This window comes from Carcharhinus amblyrhynchos, chromosome 21, assembly GCF_965287045.1.
Source record: "Carcharhinus amblyrhynchos chromosome 21, sCarAmb.v2.hapA, whole genome shotgun sequence".
NCBI lineage: Eukaryota > Metazoa > Chordata > Chondrichthyes > Carcharhiniformes > Carcharhinidae > Carcharhinus > Carcharhinus amblyrhynchos.
In genome coordinates this window covers 24650467-24671063 of record NC_137344.1, presented here as the reverse complement: position 1 = coordinate 24671063, position 20597 = coordinate 24650467, and the positions used below count along the sequence as shown (strand labels likewise).

Sequence of the window (20597 nt, the reverse complement as noted above, 5' to 3'; positions counted from 1 at the left end):
CTGAAGATCTAATCGATCCCTTGAGGTCCATGATTTTAGGCATGTAACAAAATATCCCTTTTGTGCAAGTTGAATGGTTTAGGGGGAGAATATCTGAGAATCTCCCATTGTAACTTAATTGGGAAAGAGGTGAAAACTTCGGAGAAATGACGAAGCTTTTTTTTAACCATTTACATACTGGTGGTTTCTCTAGGTGTTCTACCAACCTCCTGCTGCAGTGTTTTGCTGATGTTCTTATTTATATTTTCCAGGCTTTCAGTAGGAAGAATTGATAAAGTTCTCGGGGAATCTAGGTCAATGTAAATCTAACTATTTTTCCTAAATATGTAACTGAAATGGATAAAGTTTCTAAATGGTTTTTAAACTTCTGCGCATCACTTCCCATTATATTAAATAATGACAACTTGCCTATGGTAAGTATTGTCAGGCTATTTAATTTCTGGCAGGAGAGGATGGTGTTTCTTTCCATGTGAAAGATCACTTTATTCCTGAATTATACAAACTTTATCATCAAATAAACCATGCAAGAGAGTATGTCCGGGATACGTGGGGTCCTTAATTAGGCTGGCTGCTTTTCCGAGATAGTAGAAAGTGTAGACAGAGTCAATGGATGGGAGGCTGGTTTGCGTGTTGGATTGGGCTACATTCACAACCTTTTGTAGTTTCTTGCAGTCTTGAGTAGGAGCCATACCAAGTTGTGATACAATCAGGAAGAATATTTTCTATGGTGCGTCTGTAAAAAATTGGTGAGAGTCATAGCTGACATGCCAAATTTCCTTAGTCTTTTGAGAAAGTAGAGGCATTGGTGAGCTTTCTTAACTTCAGTGTCAGCTTGGGGGAACCAGAACAGGTTAGTGATCTGGGCGCCTAAAAACATGAAGCCCTTGACCATTTCTACTTCGTCCCCATTGGTGTAAATAGGGGCACGTTCTCCGCTACGCTTCTTGAAGTCAATGACAATCTCCTTCGTTTTGTTGACATTGAGGGAGAGATTATTGTCGTCATACCGGTTCACCAGATTCTCTTTCTCATTCCTATACTCTGTCTCGTCATTGTTTGAAATCCGACCCACTACAGTAGTGTCATCAACAAAATCATGCTGGAGGGGAATTTGGCCGCACAGTCATAGGGTTATAAGGAGTAGAGTAGGGGTTGAAGACACAGTCTTGTGGGCACCAGTGTCAGAGTGCGTCACTGGTATCCCATTTTCCGCCTGGAACAACATCATCTTCTTCTCAGGATCCTTATTCTCCACTTGCCTTTGGGCTACAGTGCTGAATGTTTCCTGTGAAAGCTGCTGAAAGGCCCACAGGCCCTGCGCTCCCAGGCTGCTCGTGTCACTCCAATTTCCTGCAAAGACAAGTGCTGTTCTCAAGATGATGATACAAAGAATGAAGAAAACAATCTTTCCTGAACATCTGTCTAATATTCTACTCAATATGGTACGAGCCTGAACAGTTCTATTCCATCATCATCAATAACAACTTGCATTTATATAGTGTCTTTAACAAAGCAAAAGGTATCAAGGCACTTCACCAGGGTACTATCATAAAAACATTGACACCAAGCTGCATGAGATATTAGGACAGGTAACCCAATTGTTTAGTCAAGCAGGTAGGTTTTGAGGAGCATTGTAAAGGAGAAGAGGTAGAGAAGGGACGAGGTTGTGGGAAATTTCAAGAGCTTAGAGCCAGGTGACTAAAGGCATTGCTGACATTAATGAAAATTGGGGATGTGCAAGAGGCCAGAATTTAGAGGAACGCAAAGATCTCGGTGGATTGTAAGGCTGGAGGACGATTCAGATATGGCAAGGCTGAACTGATAGAACCATTTGAAATCAAGGTTGGGACTCTTAAAATAAAGGGGTGGTCGGATCACAAGCCAATGTAGGTCAGTGAACATAAGGATGATGGGTGAATGGGATTTGATGCAAATATTATTTATGGCAGCAGAGTTGATATGAATAAAATGTGAGTATGAGTTTTGGATGAATTTAAGTGTGGAAGCTAGCCAGGAATAGTCACTATTAATGGCATTTCCATGGACCCTGTATCATGGAGACAGAGTGATTCTCCCATCCCGCTGCACTGGAAAATTAGTGCAGCTGGCCAGGAGAATCACATGTCAGCCAATTTGTGAATGCACGTGCATCTCCCAGCGCCGGATATCCAGTGCCATCTGATTCGCACTGGAAATCAGCGGAAACACCAGGTACATTATTTTAATCTAATATTAATGTAATTTAAATGTGATTATTGGGCCTGCTAGCATCTCCGATCCCGCCAGGAGTATTCCACTCCGGCAGGGATCAGTCTAGCTTCCCACTTTCAAGGAACTAGCAGGACAACCCTGCTGGAGTGAAGGGGGGACATTTGGGGGCCCCCCCCCTCCCCGAGAGGGCAGGTGGCAGGGATGTGATGCCTCTTGGGCATGGGCACCTCCTTGGCATGGACACTGGCAGTGCCCAAGGGGCAAAGTGCTCAGGCCCAGGGGGCACCTTGACACTACCCACTGGGCATGGATCAGTGCCAAGTGGGCGGGGCCTATTGTGGGTGGGGCCTAGGAGGTGGTAGGGGTGTCCTGCTGCCACTCTGCCATTGCAATCGATGGGGGCTGGAGGTGGGGGGATCGCCACTGCTTCAGAGGGTGGGGGTCGGGAAAGACGGATCGGGTGGTCCGGGCCGGTGGGGAGGTGGTGTTCGGGACTGGCGGGGTTGGAGGGGCAGCACTGCAGGGTCCCTGGCTGGCCAGCGATCAAGAGGATGATAGTTCAGTGCCAATGCGCGTGCACAGGGGCCCTAAATTGTCAGCCTCCTGGGTGAATTAGGCCTCGGCCCCTGAAATCTAGCGATACCACACTGGTGGCTTCTGCATTGCATGTACTGAGGGGATTCTAGTGTGAACTCCCACTGTAAAAAAAAAAGCATGATTTACTTCAATTTTCCCGTGAATTTGACACTTAGAACCTCTTTGGGAAAATTCCGGCCATAGGCCGGAATGTTATAGCCGTTCTCACTGACAGGATTTTCCCACCTCACTTCAGTGAATGGAGATGTGGCTGGTAACAACTTCGCTGCAGCGGAAGCATAGCATGAATGGCCAGTATGATCGCACCCATAGTGTTACACAATTTCTGATCATTTTTGTATTGATTGTAATAACTCAATTATTCTCCTGTTCCTGGACTGAAGTGGTTATACTCTTCCTGTATTTTGAAGTCCGATTGCTACTCATTAAAGACTGAGTGTGTGTGTGTGTTGTGAATTTGATCATCTTGTGTCTGAATCTTATTTTAAGAGTCAACCCTCCCTCTCAATCTTCTTTTCTCAAATTAAGATGGTTTGGAGAATACTTAGTTCTTTCCTTTCCTATCATATTTTCCCTTCTATTTTTCCTGAAGGAGCTATCTTCTCACTTGTGCACTGTTCCATGGGCACCTGTTCCAGTGTCGCAGCCGAGGAGGCCAATTTTAGTTTGTGAGTTAAGTCAATCATACTGATGGACTGCTAAACTAATGGGTTCGACACAGCTAAACCTGACGCTGTCTTCACCTACACTCAGCAAATTACTTGTTTGTGATCGTGAACAGTACCCAGCCCAGAATCACTGACGCCATTTGTTGTTCCCACGACACCACTCTGCTGAGATGTGTCAATTCAGCTCAGAAGTCAAACCCATATTTTATGTCTGTTATTGCGCAGCTAGCATACATTTGATTTTCTGTTCCCAATTTGAACTTTTCCATTTCTGAACCATTCTGTCATGAACCTTTTGTGAAGCATTTTGTATGGCGCATCACTTGTAAGGCATGTGCTTCTTAACGTTGCTGATAGGATTACACTGCAAACCACTTGAAATATTTTGGTGGTTATGTAGTATTGTAATGGACTGCAGAGGAGAAGAGGCCATTAGTTTAATCAAGACAAAGGACATTAATGTGTTTTCTCTGAGTTCATACACTATTGAAACAGGTTTGAGTTCAAACACTGTTTCCATTTTGTGTGAATCTTGAATACAAATTGACTTGACATTTCACATTAATTGGTGCTAATTAATGATGCTAATTCAACAGCCACTCTTAAAGGAAAAAGTTTAGGCTGGAATGCATTTTACAAACAATATCGGAGAGTTTTTGAACTGTGTTTTCCCTGTAGGACCTTACTATAATCACAAACATAGGTGTTTTTAACACTAATGGGCATTTTGTTCCAAATTAAGGAAAAGTTCCTGATTTTTTTAACAGCCTCATTCTACTAAATTAAAAGGTCTAATATTTCTCTAGACATCATGAGTTAGATCGTCTTGCTCGTGAGAGAGATGCAAAGCTTGCTGCTGCAAAGGGACTACATACAGAGCAGATTAGGGAGCTGGAGAACAATATTCGTGAACTGCAAATGAGTTTGGAGACAGCTGAAATGGAGAAACGACGAATGGAATGGAGCCATGCAGATGCCACAAAAGAGAAGGAGGATGTTATTGAAAAGTAAGTGACATTGTTCTTCTTCTTGAATTAGAGAATTTCTTATACTATTGTTCCCCGTACAGTATTCAGATTACCGTCAGATAGGAAGGTAAAGAAATAATTGGATCCAGGCGTAGAAGAGGCATTAGAATGGAAAGGTGTAGATGGTGGTAAGAACTGGAAGAAAGGGTATAAGGAAGAAGGATGGGGAGTGTGGTGTGGGAAAGGTGGAGCATGGGAGAACAGACACCAAAATTATCTCTTCAAAGAAGGGCAATCAAGAGCCTCCATCTCACCACAAACTGAAGTTTCAGTTGGGGAAAGAAGTGTCTGATTTAGGTTAAGCTTTGCCTTTATCCATCAGGAGACAAAATAAATTTAAACCCCTACCATTACAATCTCTACTACTGTGGTGAGGCACCAGGTTTGATGGTGCAATGGCCTTGATATTTAAAATACATCTATCACTGTGCCATCTACAGGTCTATGGGGAAATGAAGCAGGAATTGGATAACCTGTTGTATCAGGAAAAAGCACCTAGCAATGGACAGGATTGAGTCAAAATCTGGTTGATTGAAGAGGACTCAAGCTTTATTCAGTGAGGCGGGGGAAAGCTGATCTCCTAGTTATCAAGCAGTGGAGTTGGTAATATTTTGATCACAGCTTTAATACCTTTAGGATACTGAGATCAGTCACAGGCCATTCAATTTCTGCTTAATTTCCCTTTTACAATAACATACCACCTCAAATACATTCCTTATCTGCAGCAATGCGACTCTCCGCCAACTGCACTCCTTCTCCCCTTCTGTTCCATGACTCAATATCCCAGCACCTGTTGGTCAAATTCCTTTTCCTTGGCACTCCCCTCCCTGTCCCCTCATTTCTTTCCTATTCTTTCTTCCCTCCCCTCATGAACCACTCTTTCCTTTTCCTACTTCCCATATTTCCCCTCTTCCTCTCTGTACTTCCCCCTTTTCCCCCAACTCCCTTTCCCTGCCTGAAATAAGGGTACATCATCATCATCACGACAGTAAGATTTGCATTGGTATAATTATTGCTGGGATACTCCGGCGGAAGATTGGCAGAACCTCTGGATGAACAGTGTCAGTGGTTAAAAACTGCCATTTTCATTTTTCTAGAGTTATCGCTGAAGTTTCAGTGGACGAACTCTGGGGAAATCCTCTTCATTGCATCAATACCCCCATTTGCAGAACAAAACAATATACTAGAAATTCAACTATACGAACTTTGAGAGAAAAAGTTGGACAAGTAATTAACCAAAATAAATAAAAAAGGGAAGAATAGTGGGAGAAATTGCAGCATAAGCATCTGTACCAAACTGCATATTCCTCTGTTTCTCCTATAATTTATCCGAATGCTTTATTCAGAATGAATGAGAGTAATACTGAAGGTGTGGTTAAAAGGCTTATAGGAAGTGATGATGATTAAAAAGACACACAGAAACTGAAACATACACAATGCGACTCATCCAGAGTTCGCATGTTCTGTAGCTCGTCTGTGAAAGCTGAAGTATGTACGTACACGTGGAACGTCTGTCAAAAAAAAGTTACAAATTTTATACTATGAAATGCAGACAGCAATATAAAGAAGGCAAATCGTAGAACACCATATCCTAAGAAATCAACAAAATACCTGTATTAAACTGTAGATGGGATATACTTAAATTAGGGTCATTGAATCCCGACAGTGCAGTAGGAGGCTAGTCGGTCCATCAAGTCTGTACCGACTACAATCTCACCCAGGCCCTGTTCTCATAGCCCACACATTTACCCTGCTAATCCCCTGACACTAGGGTCAATTTAGCATAGCCAATGGCTAACTCACACGTCTTTAGAAGTGTGGGAGGAAACCCATGCAGACTCCATACAGTCACTCTGGCACTGTGAGGCAGCAGTGCTAGCCACTGTGCCACCGTGCTGCCCCATTGCCGTGCTGCCTCACCACCCTGCCACCATGCTGCCCTATGTTCCTCTAGAAGGAGAATAATTTGCAGCTAATATTTATCAGGTGAAATATTTGAAAGACAGAACTAGTTACTGCTCCTTTAACTACAGTTATGTATGTCCTTTGGTATGACCTACCAAGGATTGTAATGTCAATTACAATGTGGATTACATTTCCTAATACAGTATGGGTATTCTATAATTAGAAACGTCAGTTTGAATAGAGCAGTTGCCCAGCCATAGTTTTGTTCAACGTTCATTCTACAGAAATTGCTTGATAGGAATGATTTGGATAGCAGGGGCATTTTAGTCTTTTCTAGGAGAGTTTTAATTGAGCTCTATTGGTTTAAGGTGCTTTAAGCCAGTGTTTCTCAAATCTTTATTGTATCTGTGCAGCACAGCATTTTGACAGCTGCAAAATGGTGTTTCATCTCCTTTTCCTTCAACTATGTTTTTTAAAATTTAAGATAAGTACGGGTATATTGAATTGTGCCCATTTTTGTACGCATCATATATACAGTATCTAAGATTTATACCACATTGATTGCACAAAATGTAACTTCTGTCACACTCACTTCTGCAGCCAGCTCTTTGATCAGGAGTCTTTCCCGCACACCCTTAAAGATCTCTTCTATCTTCAGAATTCTTGTTCTACATGGGCCCCTTGCTCTAGCCTCTAACACTTTCCGGATTCTTTCATTGGGAATTACCAGCCTCAATATAACTGCTTCCCTTGTACACTCAAATCTTGCTCCCCCTAAATTTGTTGCAGTCCATTCCCTCCGCTCCAATCTTAACAGTTCTGTTTAAATTTGCTGACAAAGGCAGTGCTGTAGTTATTTGGCAAATCTACCTCTACATATTGGAGGCAGAATGACAACTCTTTTACTCTCCTCCTACCTCCCTCAGTACTACAATGCCACAGCCTCCAATCTCATCGTCCACCAACTCCATTTGACTCGCTCTTGCCTCCTTGCAAAGATCCACCACAGGACCACCCTGGTGGACCCATTATTTCAAAATGTTCTTGTCTCATATAGCTAATTTCTCCCAATTGTGATGCTATATTTTCTTCCTCCCTTTGCCCATCTCTTCGAACCTACATCCAGGATTTCACACTTTTATCTACCATTTTAACAGTTTCCTGGTCCATCTATTTTCGTGATGTGGAAATGCCAGCGTTGGACTGGGGTAAACACAGTAAGAAGTCTCACAACACCAGGTTAAAGTCCAACAGGTTTATTTGGCAGCAAACGCCAATAGCTTTTGGGGCTTTGCCCCTTCGTCAGGTGAGTAGGGAGTTCTGATCACAAACAGGGTATATGCCCTATTTGTGATCAGAACTCCCCACTCACCTGATGAAGGGCCAATGCCCCGAAGGCCAGTGGTGTTTGCTACCAAATAAACGAGTTGGACTTTAACCTGGTGTTGTGAGATTTCTTACCATTTATTTTCACCATGGATGTCCAGTATCTCTAAACCTCCATCCCCACCAAAGAGCTTTCTGCTTCTTCCTTCAATAAAATCTCAAGCAATCTCCATCAATCAGCATGCCACTCTACCTGACTAAATTTATTTTTGCATTAAACAACTACTTTGATTCGACTCCTCCAATGGGAACATACTTTATTCCAGTCCTACTTGGGACCTTCTTCCTTTTCTTCTTTATCTGGAACATTGATGACTGTATTGATGTCACTTCCTGTACTCCCCCAAATTGGAAAGTTTCATCAACTTTGCTTAAAATTGCACAATTATATTTCATTCTCTGACTCTTCCTTTCCCCCACTCCTTGCACTCTAAATCTTGGTATTGGTTATCAGCCAGAATGCACTATAAGCCCATTAATTCCCACAGGTACTTTGACTACACTTCCTCTCATCCCAATATTTGTAAAGATTCTGTTCCATTTTCCCAGTTTTTCCATCTCCTTCACATCTATCCTGATGATGTCACCTTCTATATCAGTGCTTCCTTATCCTCTACCAAAAGTTACTGCTTCCACCTGTGCTTCTCAGGGCTGTCTACTGTGTCCGTTTCACTTCCTGCACTACTACTACTCTCGATTCTTCCTCGCCCTCCCCTCCAAATACTCTGGTCTAATCTTCATTTACCTCAATATGCCCTCCCCATCCCAAGTATCTGTCAATTGATTTTCTAAGTGGATCTAAATCACAAGAGATATTAATATAGTTCCTTCATCTTCATTTCAGCAGCCTTTGCAAGTTACTGGAATGAACCTGTATTGTCAGTTGAACATAAGAACATAAAAAATAGGAGCAGGAGTAGGCCATCTAGCCCTTCGAGCCTGCCCCGCCATTCAATAAGATCATGGCTGATCTGTCGTGGCTCAGTGGAGATTGTAATGACAATTTCCATTTTGGAACTCATTTTCTTCCCTTTCTCAAATATGTAAGAGCCTTGGTGGCCTACAGTTGTATAAATATCTGCCCCACACATACATGTAATTCAGTCAAACGTCGGTTTCCCGACGCCAAAACCCTTTGTATCAAAGAAAAAGGCTGAGCCTGTAGCTTACAGTCAGGTTGTCTTCATCTGAGGATCTACAACAGTGGCATGGATAGAGTAACGGTTTATAAACCGCAACTGATCCCATCTCAATGGCTGAGCCTCTGCTTGCTAAATAAGTCTGATCTATTGATGATCCCCTATGGCTTTCATAACCAGCATAACATCCAAACCACCCCCGCTCCCCCACCTTCGGTCTTTGTCACTTGATATTCAGTTGGAGATTCATCAAAGGCAGGGGTGGATTAGGTGCTGTAAACTGAACAGGGGACCTTTTCTTCCAGAGGGAGCATTGCAGGGTTCTTGATGCAGGTTTCCACTTCTCCAGCCTCCATCACCGAGTCCATACCTTCGCCATCCAGAGTGGCCAACACAAAGTCAACTTCGAGCTGAGGGCTGGCACTGGCAGCGACTATCTCCATGGCCAGTCTGGGCAGGGGTTCTTTGTTTCTGAAATGGTCCAAGTGCTTCTTTAGGGCTTTACGCTGAACTTTGATATTGGTTCTGTTTTCTCCATATTGATCCCCAATGCCATCTGGGACCATCCCCAAAGTTCGTTACATGAACCAGATCACACTTTGAAAAAGTCCTTTCTGTCCTCACAGAATTGAAGTTTATTTTTTGGTTTTGCTATTGAGACTCCACCCTGCCTGCCAAGTTTGGGAATAGTAAGCTCAATCTGGTACGAAACCATCCTCCCATTAACAGCTCCCCTGTTGTTTATGTGCAGTGCATTTTGAGTCACCATGACCTTTTTGACAAAGCTTTGACAGAGGGTCATCTGGACTTGAAACATCAGCTCTTTTCTCTCCTTACAGAAGCTGCCAGACCTGCTGAGATTTTCCAGCATTTTCTCTTTTGGGTCCTTGGGATTGCTGCTTCCGTGATAACCTCTACCTTATCCTCTACTGGATGTAATCCCTTGCCATCTACTTAGTAACCTATTTCGATTACTTCAGCTGCTTGGAAGATGCATTTCTCCCTCTTTAAGCAAACACCCACTTAAGAAAACCTCTGCAAGACTTCTTCTAGGTTGGCCAGTTGTTCTGTTCTGAAGCCCCTGTGACCAAGATATCATCTAAGTATACTGCTACCTTGCGTAGCGCTTGAAGGACGCTCTCCATAACTTTTTGGAAAATGGCACATAGTGACGTGACCCCAGAGGGTATACATGTAGAGTCCCTTATGTGTGCTGATTGTCACATATTTCTGGGAGGGCTCATTCAATTCAAGCTGAAGATGAGCATTGCTCATGTCCAACTTGGAGAACATTTCACCAACTGTTAACTCAGCCTTCAAATCTTTGATCCAGAGTATGGAGTTCAGAGACCCAATTGACTGTCTATAAAGTTTATAGACCACACAAAGATGAACTGATTTGTTGGGATTAAGAACAGGGACAATGGATGTGGCCTGTTCTGCAAATTGAACAAGTCATATTATATCCAAACTTTCAAGGCATCCTAGTTCCGTTTCCACCTTCTCCAGCACAGACTGATGTGGCTCTGAACTACCTAGGTGTCGCATCAGGGTCAACATAGATCTCGGCCTTGGCTTCTTTTATTTTTCCCTGGTCCTCCTGAAAAACTCCAGGGTATCTATTAATAACTTGATACAGATCCCCCATGCCTCGCCTGAAGATCTTCAACCAGCTCAGCGAATCTCTCCCCATCAGATTTGTGGTACAACAATAAGTGGGAGATGAGTTGATTGCTATCTATAAGTCACTGGGGCTATTGTGGTCCCTTTTGTTTGTAAAGGTTCTCCTGTGTAGATGGTTAGCCCGAGCTTCACATCTTCCAACCTCAGGAGTTGGATGACTAATTGGAGATGCTTGTAGGTCTGTTCTCTGATAATAGAGACTGCAGCTACTGCATCCATTTCCATCTTCAAGGGATGGCCATTCACTCGTAATTCCACCATAATGGAGCAATCTTCGTTGTAATAACATGATTCAGTTGTCCCAGTCTCTGGAAGATGGGATACCTGCTAACCAATGGTTAGCACTGCTACCTCAAAGCACCTGGGACCCAAGTCCAATTCTGGTCTTGGGTAACTGTTTGTGTGGAGTTTGCATGTTCTCCTTATGTCTGCATGGGTTTCATCTGGGTGCTTCAGTTTCCTCCCACAGTCCAAAGATGTGTAGGTTAGTTGGGTTGGCCATGCTAAACTGCCCCTTAGTATCTCAAGATGTGTAGGTTGGGAAAATTAGTGAGGTTATGGGATGGAGAGGCCTGGATAAGATGGTCTGTCAGAGAGTCAGTGCAGACTTGATGGGCAGAATTATCTCCTTTTGCACAGTAGGGATTCTATGGTACACTCAGGTACTGGCCTTGGCTTTCTTCCTAGGCAGCGTGCATTTTGCCTATTCCTGAAGCCTTGCCGTAGCTGTGTCCTGTAACAGTGCTTGCAATAATCCATCATCTGGCAACTGCACCTTTGAGTATGTTCTCTAATGTGCTTGGGGTCGCTACTGTCTTTCCTTGACCCATCTGGTGGTGACATTAGAGTTCTTAAATTGAAAGAGCCCTTTAACACCCGATTTACACAAGCACTCTCCATTGAGGACTGATTGCATGAGGTCCTTCTCCCTAAATGGAGGACATTGCTGCCTGATGCCCATTGTAGTTCCTGAGCTCCTTTATCTTTCTTCTCAATTGACAAGGCTATTTCAATGGGTTTTTAAAGTTCAAATTGGATTCTGCCAACAGCTTCCATTGGACGGTTAGGTCGTTTATGTCACAAGCCAATCTGTCTCCCAACATTTCATTACAAGGTGGTCCTAATTTGCAATATTCAACTAGTTTCCACAAACTAGCCAAGAACTCGGTGACAGATTTTTCAGAAGTCCTCTCAGCCATGTTGAAGCATGGGTCAGGCTTCTTATCATACTGAAAGTTGGGACCTCCCTGCTGTCAACAATATCGCTTTTTGTTTTCTGTCTCCTACAATGTTGTTAGCATGGAAGAAGTAACACGTGCACTCAGTATATTGGGCCCAGTCTTTCCCACTGGTGTCACAGAGCTTGAGTTTCCCAAAAAGAGGTACAATGATTTTTTCTTATTAGAAAAGGTTCTTGACTTATGGAGGTTGTCCGGAGGGAAAGGTAGGAAAAAAAATCATTTTCTCCTCTTTGCCAATGTAGTAATTCAGCTGAACATCAGTTTCCCGTCACCAACATCGTTTATTGTGCACCAAAGGAAAGGGCCACATCTGCAGCTTACAGTCAGCTAGCCTTCACTTGGAACCTACAACAATACTTTAAAATTCCTGCTGACTGCTTCCCATTGGGCAAGCCTCCGCTTGCTCAACTCATACTCTAAAAAGCAGAAACCTATAGATGATCCCCTATTGTCTTTGTGACCAACATAACAATGTATAGCACAACAATGGTAAGTGTTGGTTTGACTTTGGGAAGCACCAATAAATAAACTTATTCATATCTTTGCAATGCTCACAGCTTCACAGACCAAGTTTGATTCCAGCCTCGAATGACTGTCTCTGTGGAGTTTGCACATTCTCCTTGTGTCTACATGGATTTCCTCCAGGTTTTCCAGTTTCCACCCACAGTCCAAAGATGTGCAGCTTAGGTTGATTGGCCATGCTAAACTGCCCGCAATATCAGGGGGACTAGCAGGGTAAATACGTGGGGTTACGGGAATTGGGCCAGAGTGGGATTGTTGTCGGTGCAGACTTGATGGGCCAAATGGCCACCTCCTGCACTGTAGAGTTTCTATGATTCAGTGAGGTCCATTCTTTTGCACTTCCAGCAGGTGTTGCTGGTTAGCAGAGGAAATAGTCCAAACTATAGCAGTGAGTGTTTGACAACAAAAATCCTAGGATGGAATCCTCTCCAAAATCGACACAGTTTGATTTCAGGTAGGGAAAACAGCATTGAGGCTGCTGATGACAATGGTGGCTTTTTCCACTATAATGTGCAACGCTCAGGAAACAAAATACAGGTGCAGGTTCCATACTGTATGACTGGCAACCTCTGATTCACCTGCCCCACCCACCATCACCTCAGCACTTCAATGATCTGGGTACAGCATTTAAAGACTGCACCTGCACACAGCTAACACATGAGCCCAAGGAAGTTGTTGGAAAGATTGTGAAAGCCAGGAAGCCTACAGCACCCACATTTCAGAGGCGTTCCTCAAGCGCCTTCTGGATGCAGTAGAGGTTCACCATAACATTCTATACCCACGCTGTGGGCGAAGACCTGCATCCAAGGTGACCAAACCAGCATTGGAAGCGGTGGCTGTGGTGGTCAGTGCCAGTGCCCTGCTGAAGAGACCAGTCATCCAGTGATGAAAGAGGACGAATGACCTCCTCCATTCTACGAGAGTGAGTCACTTTTCTCATCACTCTGAACTCATTCACAGACCCACCAAACATTCATAGGGATCTCTCTCAATGTCAGCTCAACGGGCACCACTGCTCACTCTCAGATACACTCCTTCATCTCCCCTGTGCGTCATGTCCTTGTCCCGTCCAAGGACCCACACACTACCCACATGTGCCAGGCATCTGTTTCATCCAGCCAGGCTGGTGTGCTGTTTATGTGTTCTCCATCTGTTTCATTCAGGACAAGCTAGCACACAACAGAAGAAAGTAGTCCCAGACTGGTGAGGCAATGGCTGGACTCAAGGTCTTGACAGCCCTTGAAGACAGAGCCATCCAGACAGCTGGCAAGGCTGTGGAGCATTCCTGTGCTAATGGTGAGGTTGGTGGCGCTCAGCCAGATGAGGATCCAGCACTGCAATATCTATCGGATTACCATACTTGTGTTTCTCAGGCCGCTGCCATGCACTTTCATTTGCAGGCATATTTGGAAAGCAGCCAAGGAGTTCAACAAGCCAAGTCCTCAACTCCAGCCTGAGAGCAGAACAGAAGTGGAATTAGCAGACCGGTCAGAGTGCTTACCCACAGCCTCCACCAGCTCAATGGGACCTAGTTCTGGAACAGCTACAGGTTCACAATCTAGTGGGCACATCACAATGTCCAATCCACAGCAGGCAGAGGCATCCAAAGGTGCCGGCACTTGGAGGATTGCTGGATGCCAGGAATCTGAGTCTGAATCAGATGTTGAACTTCTGGACTTGGCCATGCCTCAATTGCTGGAGCTCTAGGCAAGGTAAAATCAGGAAGGGATGTCTACAGCACTCCTCGAATTGTGACCCTCCATCCATCTTCAATCTGAGGTAATTATGCCAACACACCGAGGTCATCACTGATAGGATGGCAGTCGCATTAGAGACATTGGTGCAAGTCTTCTGCTTCAAGAGATGCACTCTGTGGTAGAGACACTTGGTTGCATCCATCAGCCTCAACACTAGAGCAGGAAAGGGCCTCTCAAGCTCACTCCAGCTGTCCTTTCTCTGAAGGAGGTAACCTGGGACCCTCGGGCACCCTCAGGGATGAGGTAGTGCACACCATGGGGCCATCCACCCAGGTGACTCCAGGAGTGTTCAGCCCATCTGAATCCCCTCTTCCTATGACGGCACCAGCTCTAACTTCACAGGTTGAGGAAGGTGGCACTGCCACAGCAGGACCCTGGAAGCAGACTGGAGCCCTCCCAGGTCTTGGCCCTCCAGAGGACACCAGCCAAGGTCATCACGCTAACATGGCATAGTTCTCAACAGACTGTCTCTACCTCTACTGTGGATGTTGGGGATGCACCAAGACACAATGGCAGGGTAACAAAAGTGAAGAGGTCGTAGTTGCACAGTGTGGACCCATATGTTAATCACTTGTACATAGAAACATAGAAGATAGGGTGCCCCAAGCGCTATATCCAGCCACCTCTTGATTACATTCAATGTTTTGGCATCAGCTACTTCCTGTGGTAATGAATTCCACAGGTTCACCACTCTGGGTGAAGAAGTGTCTCCTAACCTCCGTTTTAAATGTAATGAATCCTCTGTCTCTGACTCTTGGTTCTGGACTCCCCAGATATCAGGAACATCCTCCCTGCATCTATCCTGTCTAGACCTGTTAGAATTTACCTGTTAATCTATAATGCTTACTAAATAAACTCCCAATAATTTTATCCTTTCTATGGCTCCCTACTATGATGAACTATGCTCCTGTGAATCTGCAGTGAAAACTTGATTCCTGCACAAGAAAAAGGCATGTTGCTCAGCCCAGGGCTTCCTCCATGTGTTTTATGCAACTTTCCCAGCAGATTGAGGGTGTTCCATCACAGTGACTGATCACATCAGTCATGGCTGTATCTCGATGGGAATTAGGATGTCTGCCACAGTGTACTAGGCTGGCATCACGTGAGTCTAGTCATTCTTCATGTGTGCTATTTGCACTTTTGAGGTGCAGTTTCCTAAAAGTAACTTTTTCTCAAATGCTACAAAGACTTTATGCAATGGTCCATTTGGGAAAAAATAGAAAAGACATTTGTGAGTATATAGTAACAGCACAAAAACTCTGTGCAAACATAATGCTGCCCCTTAAACAAGAAAAGAAACAAACTGTCTGTCTTTTCAAGTGGCTCCATCCTATTTATTCAACATGACCAGTCCTCAGAGCCAAAAGGTGCCATATAGAACATAGAACAGTCCAGCACAGGAACAGGCCCTTCGCCCCACGATATTATGCTAAGCAAGACATCAAATTAAACTAATTATTTCTTCCTGCTCTTGGTCCATATTCCTCTATTCCTTGCTTAGTCATGTGCTTATGTAAAAGCCCCTTAAATGCCCCCTATCGTATCTGCCAGCACCACCACCTCGGATAGTGCATTCCAGACACCTACCACTCTGTGTTTTAGAAAAAAACTTGCCCCTCACATCTCCTTTGAGCCTTCCCCCTCTCACCATAAATGCAAGTCCCCTACTGTTAGACATTTCAACTCTGCGGGGAGAAAAGATTCTGACTGTCAACCCTTTCAACGTCTCCCATAATTTTATGGACTTCTGTCAGGTCTCCCCTGAGCCTCTGCCGATCCAGAAAAAACAACACAAGTTTGTCCAACTATCCTTATTGCTCATACCTCTAATCCAGGCAGCATCCTGGTAAACCTCTTCTGCCCCCTCTCCAAAACCTCCACATCCTTCCTGTAATCTGGCAACCAGAAATACTCTTAAGTGCAGCCTAACCAAAGTTTTACAAAACTGCAACATGACATCCTGACATATGTAGCCTACATGCAGGGCATCATCACACGTATTTAGTCCATGGAATCTGTTAGGATTACTCTTTAAATTTTAAACGTTGAACCAAAAAATGTGGAATCATTTTTAGGATCTACTGTCAGGAAACATATTTGAGCAGGAAGCTCTGCTTGGTTAGGAAAAGAGTTTTACTTTGTTAGTCCAAAGTGTCAGTTGAACACCTGGAACTTGATAGTCAAAAATTCAAACTGCTCTCTATTTAAGATAATCCAGGTAGTCCATTCAGGATAACAGCCAACTGCCTTCAAATACTTCTGTTGTTGCATACTTTCAGACAGTCTTTGGACAATGGGATCAAAAGCTCCTGGGATTCTGATTCAGGGAAAGATCTACCATTAAGCTTCCCTTTGGCCCCACATCTGTACTTAAAGTTTTCACAAAAAGCATATTTATTTCTGCAGGCCATTCTCAACTGCGATGTTGCACACCAATTTGAAAAAGCAATTTACCAGACTGTTTTCTGCATCTTGCAGGGTTTTGGTTTGCTCGTGAGTTTTTTGGTCTGATGGTAGCATTTAGCGATGTCAAATACAATATGTTTTTGAAGCCTATGCTGCTTAATTTCTTTTCCTAGTTGCCTTCAATTCGTAATATCTATGTTCATGTGAAAATAGCAGGAGTTGCAGATCAGTAGACATAATAGTCCCAGGAACAATGATCAAGTTGAAGCTTGTACTACCTTCTTTGATGTGAAATGCATATCTAACAGATTAGGTGGGAGGGGAGCTCATTTCACATGCAGGTATCTGGACTTCATAAATCCACATGGTATAAACTGAATTTTAAATTTAAACCTAATAAACTTTTGGGCTGTAATTCAAAATTCAGTAGTGCATTTCTGGATGCACAACCCAGTGTTACCCATTCACCTCAACAAGGGAGGATCAACTCACTTTCAAACCTTCTTTGCAATTTTGGCTCAACATCAATTACCTTCTCAGTTAAAGATCAGAGGAAGAATAACATATAGTGCTGTCTAAACCCTGGTTCTCCAAGGTTCCTCAGTTGTTTTCATAGAATCATAGAAACCTTTGGCCTATCGAGCTGCACCAACAACAATCTCACATAGTCCCTATCCCCTAAAGAACATAACAAGAACGAGGAGCGGGAATAGGCCATCTGTCCCCTCAAGCCTGCTCTGCCATTCAATATGATCATGACTGATTTTTTCGTGCATTTTCCAGTTATGCTGCTAATCATCCTGACACTAAGGGCCCTATTCTACCATTTTAATTCTAAGTGATAGGCAGATTTGAAACTGGGAGTGTTTCAGATCTGACTTTTAGATCTGTTGGCAGGCATCTCCATACGCACTCTGCCTAGTGCTGATAAGGTTGGGCATGCAAATGCATTTAAATTGACATCGTGCCTGTTTTGGGTGCAGTCCCGACGGCAGCCATTTTCGGCCCTTGGTAAAGGGGAACAGGCATGAATCGCAGTACTCGTCTCACATCCGACTTTACCAAGTTTTCGTGCCCAAAAAGGTGCGACTTGATGGTAAAATCAAGCCCTAAAGGTCAATTTGGCATGGCCAATCAACCTAACCCGCACATGTTTAGTCTGTGTCAGGAAACTGGAGCACCTGGAGGAAACCCATGCAGACACAGGGAGAATGTGCAAATTCCACACAGACAGTCACCCAAGGCCAGAATTGAACCCAGGTCCCTGGAGCTGTGACACAGCAGTACTAACCATTGTGCTGTCATGCCGCCCATGCTTAATACAGACTATAAGCTTTGATTATCAAATCATATTCTTCAGACTCTGAAGGTATTTGTTTGATAGCTTGATTATTGAGCATCAGCAAGCTCCTGCTTTGATGGTTCCTTCAGTCAGATATAGTGCCTACGATCACTGTCCAATCTTGTATGTGAAAAATGATCAGTTAGATGCAGTACCAGCTAACTGTTGCCACTTACCAAATAGTGCTCCAGTGTAAATCATAGCATTAAGTACTGGGTATATGGGGGCAGTGGTTGGATGGTGCGGTACAAAGAGAGAATTATACAAAGGAAAAAAATAAGGATTTTAAATATTGAAATTCCTGGAAAAATGTCTGAATGTTTGAAGTGCAACAGAAAATCCAGTACTTATGGTATGTGTTACTCCTGCTCCTAGAAACCCTGCAGATAGCCAGAGTGTTTTAATTTTTCTGCTGCTTTGTTGCATGAGCACCTTATCTTTTTTGAGAGATGTCAAAATTATCCATCCACAGTGGCTCAAAAGGTTGATGCAACACAGACTGTATTCCTAAGATCTTACAACTGACGATTTCAATTCCATTTTTGTGCAGAGATAGCTGACTTCAGTTGTTGTGGTATTAGAAGCACCATTTTGATCCTCTGTGTCCCTGGGCTATAAGGAGAAAATTAGCTGGTATTGCCATAACATTTTCTGGTAACCTCTAGGAAAGTTTAGATATGTGGATGTCAGATGAGAAGTGGGCATAATCCTGAAAAGGTTGAAGACTGGCTTGCACATGATGAATGATAATTGACTGTCGGTGCCTGCAGAATCCGACCAGTCCAAGTCGCTGTCTCACAAAGAGAAAATGGAGCTTAAAAGTAATTATTTTGATTCATTTATCACTGACTCTTTTGAATCAGTAGCCTTTGATACTTCATGTGTGGCTTATTGCCAAATCCCTTGCTTTTAACTTGGTTCACTCAGATACGACATTTGGAGCCAAAGGAGGAAATTGTTTTTGTGAATTTCAAAGAAAAGTCTTAGAAAAAACACTTGATACAATTTGAAACTAAATCAGTATGAGAAACACTTAACAGAGAAGACTTTGCTTTAATTTGTGTCCTCCTATGATTAGATAATTACATAAACTCAACTATGCACTGAAATGTCAAATCCAGTTGGGACCTCTGATTGTAACATGGAAAATTAACTTTGTAAAAGAGTTCTCTGAAACCTCTTTGTTAACTCTACATTCAAAGTTGCAATCAACCGAGAACACACTGGAACAGATGGAATAATTGTTTAGATCACTAAGCAAGCTGGTGAACAACAGAACTGTTCAATTATTAATAAACCATGACTGTATTATCGTAGGATGAAATAGAACAGAAAAAACACTCATTAATTTTAATGAAGTGCACTTTTTAAATGCAGATAAAATAAAGACAAAACAGTTTCAGAAAATTATCCTATACTCTGTAATTGTTTGAGTTGCCACTGAATGGGTGCTGTGACATATTTAATAATGTAGGACAATGCAGCTGTTCCAGCTCTCAGTGGCGTGAAGAAGAACCATTTATAATATTTTTAACAAGCCAAATAATTTTCTTGTTTTTTGTCTGTTTATCTAGGTTATGTGGGGAGCTTTCAACAGTGAAGACTGGCTGGGATAGTCACATTGTGCAGATCTCCAAGGAAACCGTTACTAAGGACATGCAAATTAAAATGTTGCAAGACCAGGATTCAAAGCTGAGAATTGAGTTAGCAAGACTCAAGGAGGATGTGGAAAAGTAAGCTGCATTGTCAATCAGTTGAGAAATGGCACATCATCCTCACTTGAAAAGCTACAGGTCCTTTATGTTAATTTTGGAATAAAGCCTGGAGTTTTCTAAAACACCGTGGGATTTGAATTGCTAATTTCATTAAGAATGTTTTAGGATGTAAACATAAACTGATTTTCTGAATTGGTGGTCAGGAACCTCGAGTAGTAGGAATATTTAAGAGTCTCAAAATTGTCACTTCCATTCACTGGTCATTCATAGGGAATTTTTTAGAGCTCTCAAAGAAATTGAAAGATTGACTACCACAGGTTGGTAATGTGTTGCCTCACCTAATCTGGCAAGTGCATATCTCCTGAGATTCCACCTTTGTTAGCGTCATTGAATGATACTGACAAACTGAGAAAATTTACAATTGAGAACATCCTGTGATGAACTGGATCTAATTTCTGGAGTGGCAGCACAGGGGAGAACTTAAATTTGTAGGGGAGGAAGACAACTACTCTTCAACTCTTCCTTATATTGACACCTTGGGTACATATAAAATGTGTGCATTTTGAATGTACGTTTTGTAATGTAATACTTAATACCTGTATAATATTTACTAATCCGGCTTGTGTGAAGATGCATATGGAGAGTTAAGATCAAGCATAGTCTTCAAGTGAAGCAGGGTAAGATCATGGTGAATAATTAGGTCAAGACTGGTGATCAGTTCCTAACCTAAATTTATTTTTTTTTTTTAATTGGTTAAATATAAAATGAGAGCATTTAAAAATGAGTTATACTACTTGTACAGCAATACATACTGTGTCTGTAGTAGAACAGGAGAGCTGGAGGCATCTGCTGGAAGGAACCAGTAGGTAGACATAGTAGAAATTATTGAGACACGTTGAGTGAAAAATCAGGTGTGGGAATTAAACATTGCAGGATGTACCGGTGATGGTAATGATGATGTCTGGAACATTTTCTGTAAGATATGATTCTGTAAGGT

At 42.9% G+C, this 20597-nt stretch overlaps 1 protein-coding gene across 6 annotated transcripts in view; it reads left to right on the top strand.

Annotated features, from left to right (window-relative positions):
* Window positions 1-20597, top strand: part of ccdc57 (coiled-coil domain containing 57) — a 206771-nt gene that overhangs the window by 85323 nt on the left and 100851 nt on the right. For all 6 annotated transcript variants that reach the window (XR_013889108.1, XR_013889109.1, XM_080208852.1 and 3 more), the window contains exons 7-8: window positions 4283-4483; window positions 19460-19618. Coding sequence is in view for 4 of the 6 variants with exons in the window: in XM_080208852.1 (XP_080064978.1) it covers window positions 4283-4483; window positions 19460-19618 (360 nt within the window). In the remaining 2 variants the exon portion in view is untranslated. The remainder of the gene's footprint in view (window positions 1-4282; window positions 4484-19459; window positions 19619-20597) is intronic.